At 37.4% G+C, this 3,629-nt stretch overlaps 1 protein-coding gene across 1 annotated transcript in view; it reads left to right on the forward strand.

Annotated features, from left to right (window-relative positions):
* LOC107613525 overlaps positions 1 to 3,629 on the forward strand; it is a 60,642-nt gene that overhangs the window by 3,335 nt on the left and 53,678 nt on the right. The window contains 4 exon segments of the mRNA XM_016315569.2: positions 173 to 1,080; positions 1,288 to 2,215; positions 2,295 to 2,381; positions 2,483 to 2,874. Coding sequence (XP_016171055.1) covers positions 173 to 1,080; positions 1,288 to 2,215; positions 2,295 to 2,381; positions 2,483 to 2,874 — 2,315 coding nt within the window.

The following is a 3,629-nucleotide window of genomic DNA, read 5'->3' on the forward strand; positions in this document are numbered from 1 at the left end:
TTGTAAAGGTCGTCCTCAGCCTAAAGGGAATCGACCTTTCCGATTTGTTGCTGCTTGGGCTACTCATCCTGGGTATAAAGATATTGTGAACCAGTCATGGTGGTCTGGTAATAGAGGAATTCATGGCAAGCTTTCGGAAGTACAGAAGAATTCACTAGAGTTTAACTCGAAGGTATTTGGTAACATTTTTGTTAAGAAATGTGAATTAGAGCAGCAGATTAATTATTTACAAAAGCGTTTGGAAGTGGTGGATAGTATTTATTTGCGTCAGAAAGAGCAACAGTTGCTTGATGATTATAATAATACTCTAGTGCAAGAAGAGCTCCTATGGTTCTAAAAGTCCAGAGAGCAGTGGGTAAGGTTCGGGGATAGGAATACAAGATTCTTTCATATTCAAACTCTTGCGCGAAGGAAGCATAATAAGATTCATGGCCTTTTTCTCAAGGATGGAGTGTGGGAAACTGATCCAGAAGTTCTGAGTCAAGAAGCAGCGTCTTTCTATAAAAGCTTATTCTGTCATTTGGATGATGTTGATTTGGGTTGCCTTGGTGATGTGCCTCTTCCTTCTCTGAATGAGGAAGCTTGCAATAATCTTACGGCACCAGTTACTATGGAGGAAGTCAAAACAGCTGTTTTTCACATGAACTCTTTTAAAGCTCCAGGTCCGGATGGGTTTCAAGCTTTCTTCTTCAAAGAATATTGGGAGATCATTGGTCTTGATGTTTGGAAGATGGTTAAGCAGACATTCTCTGGTGTTCCTCTTGATCTGATAATGTTGGAGACTTTACTGGTTCTCATTCCAAAGGTTGAATTACCGGTATCTATGAAAGATTTCAGGTCGATTAGTCTCTGCAATGTAGTTTACAAGATCATCACGAAGGTCATTGTTAATAGGCTTTGTCCTCATCTTGCGGAGATTGTTGGCCCGCTTCAAGGAGGATTTATTCCGGGACGAGGAACTCCTGACAACATCATTATTGCTCAAGAAGTCCTCCACTTTATGAAGAAGACTAAATCAAAGAAAGGCACACTGGCCTTTAAGATTGATCTGGAGAAAGCTTATGACAGAGTTGACTGGAGGTTTTTAGCTCATACCCTTAAAAGCTTTGGTTTTCCTATTCCTACACTTAATTTGATTATGAATTGTGTCACTGCTTCTTCCTTATCTATTCTTTGGAATGGGAGTCGTCTGAATGGCTTTACTCCTAGCCGAGGTCTTAGACAAGGAGACCCTATGTCACCCTATCTTTTTGTGTTGTGTATGGAGCGATTGGCATGCTTTATTAGTCATCAGGTTGATTTGGACTTGTGGGAGGCGGTTGCTATTTCTAGAGGGGGACCAAGAATATCCCACTTAATGTTTACGGATGACTTGCTTATGTTCTGTAAAGCTACAAAGAGACAAGTGCAAAATATGATGTTGGTTTTAGAGACTTTTTGCAAAGCATCTGGGATGAAGATTAATGTCGAGAAGTCTAAAGCGCTTTGCTCCAAGAATGTCTTTGCAACAAGGAAAGAGGTTTTTACTGGGGTATCCTCTATCAGATTTGTCCAGGACTTGGGCAAGTATCTTGGAGTTATCCTTAGCCATTCTAGGGTGACTTGTTCAGCTTTCAATGGTGTCCTAGATAAGATTCGGAGTAGGCTAGCAAGCTGGAAAGGAAGTTTACTCAATCGGGCTGGTAGGCTCTGCTTGGTTAATTCTGTTGCTGCTGCTATTCCCACGTACCAGATACATGTCTCTATTTTTCCCAAAGGAATCATTAGCAAATTGGAGTCTATGATGAGGAATTTTCTTTGGAAAGGACAAGTTGATGGAAGAGGATTGAATCTTGTTAGTTGGAAGGTACTGGTTACTCCAAAAAAATATGGAGGTTTGGGGATTAGAGATCCTTATTGTGTAAATATTGCTCTTCTTGGGAAGCTAGTTTGGACTTTTTTCCAGCAGCCAAACAAGCTATGGGTCCAATTGTTGGATGCCAAATACCGATCATCTCTATATGACTGTTTTAGTTACCCTAAGAACAAGGACTCTCCCATTTGGAGGTGTCTTTGCAAGGCTTGGGAAGTGTTGAAGGATGGGTTTGCTTGGTGTATTGGAGATTTGAACCAGAATTTTTGGTTTTATAGCTGGAGGAGAGAAGGACGGTTATCTAATGAGATAGATTATGTTCACATTTCTGATTTGAAACTCCGGATACAGGATATTTGGTCGGTTAGTAGGTGGCATTTGGATACTCTTTATTCTTCTTTATCTCAAAATCTGAAAGATAATATTCTCTCTTATAATCCAGATGAACAAGCAGGTCCGGAAGTGGGTTGGTATTGGAGTGGGTCTGCTGCCAAAGTCTATGACTCACACAATGGTTACTTGTGGTTGTGTAAGCAGCTGTTTGGTTGGGAGGAGCGGGAGAATTGGCTTTGGCTTTGGCGTCAGCTTGTTCCGAAAAAGCATAAGTTTTTGGCTTGGTTGTGTCTTAAGGAGGCTCTTCCTACTGCAAGTTTTCGCTTTAGAAGAGGGATGTCGTCATCGGATAGGTGTCCAAGATGTCTTTCTAGCCAGGAATCGGTTTTACATTGTATTCGGGATTGTCCAAAAGCTCAGCTTGTCTGGCATAGGTTGGATATTTCTTGTCATCCTTTGGATTTGAAGAACTGGTTCTTGTATCATAGCAGAGAGCATCCGTTCAAGTTCTTTTCGGGACTTTGGTGGATATGGCGAGCAAGGAATAATGACATCTTTAATCCCCATGAAACTTGGCCTCCGGAAAAAGTGATTTGTCTGGCATTAACTTCAGAAAAGGAGCTTAGGAATATTTTCGAATTACAACGTATGTCCATTCCTTCTACTCTAAATGGTTTTTGGAATCCCCCATCTATTGGTACTTTTAAGATTAATTGTGATGCTAGTTATTTTGGTTCGGGTGATAGTGTTGGTTTTATGGGATTTTTTAAAATAAATAATTTAATTATTTTTTTACTAAAATATATAATTTGTAGTATATTTATTCATTTATATTACATTGATTTATTTCATTTATAGTGTAAACGAGACATGTATATTATTATAAAAAAATACGATTAAAATGATATCAATTTTCTTAAAAATTAACTCATTTAAATTAGTACTCAAAAGAGTACGTAAAAAAAGAGTAAGGTTTTACAAGGATAAAAAATTACATGTAAAAATTAAAACATTAAAAAAAATTTATATATGAAATATAATAACTAAACAATTTTTTTTTAATTTTTATTTTTTTTTAAAATAATAAAAATTTATTTTTTCTCCTTCTTAATTCTTTTTAATTTATCAAATCATTAACAATTAAAATGTAAAATTTTTTTTCACGGACCCTACCGTTATAAAAGTACATTAGAGAGATTGCCTGAAATTCTATAACGAGTCTTGCCTTTGTTCGGCTAACACATGCCTCAACAGGAACAGGAGAATGGTACCCACTCCTGCAATGCTAGTTATGAGGAATCCAAGGTGTTCTTGTAGAAGGAACGAGCTTAGTGAAGGGTATGTTCTTGATAAAAGAGTATTCGTTCTTGATGAAGCCCCACTTATACATTTAAAAATATTGTCTTCATTTTCTGTGAAAAATATATTTAAATATTCATATTTA

The sequence above is a fragment of the Arachis ipaensis genome, chromosome B01 (genome assembly GCF_000816755.2).
Source record: "Arachis ipaensis cultivar K30076 chromosome B01, Araip1.1, whole genome shotgun sequence".
In the NCBI taxonomy this organism is placed as follows: domain Eukaryota; kingdom Viridiplantae; phylum Streptophyta; class Magnoliopsida; order Fabales; family Fabaceae; genus Arachis; species Arachis ipaensis.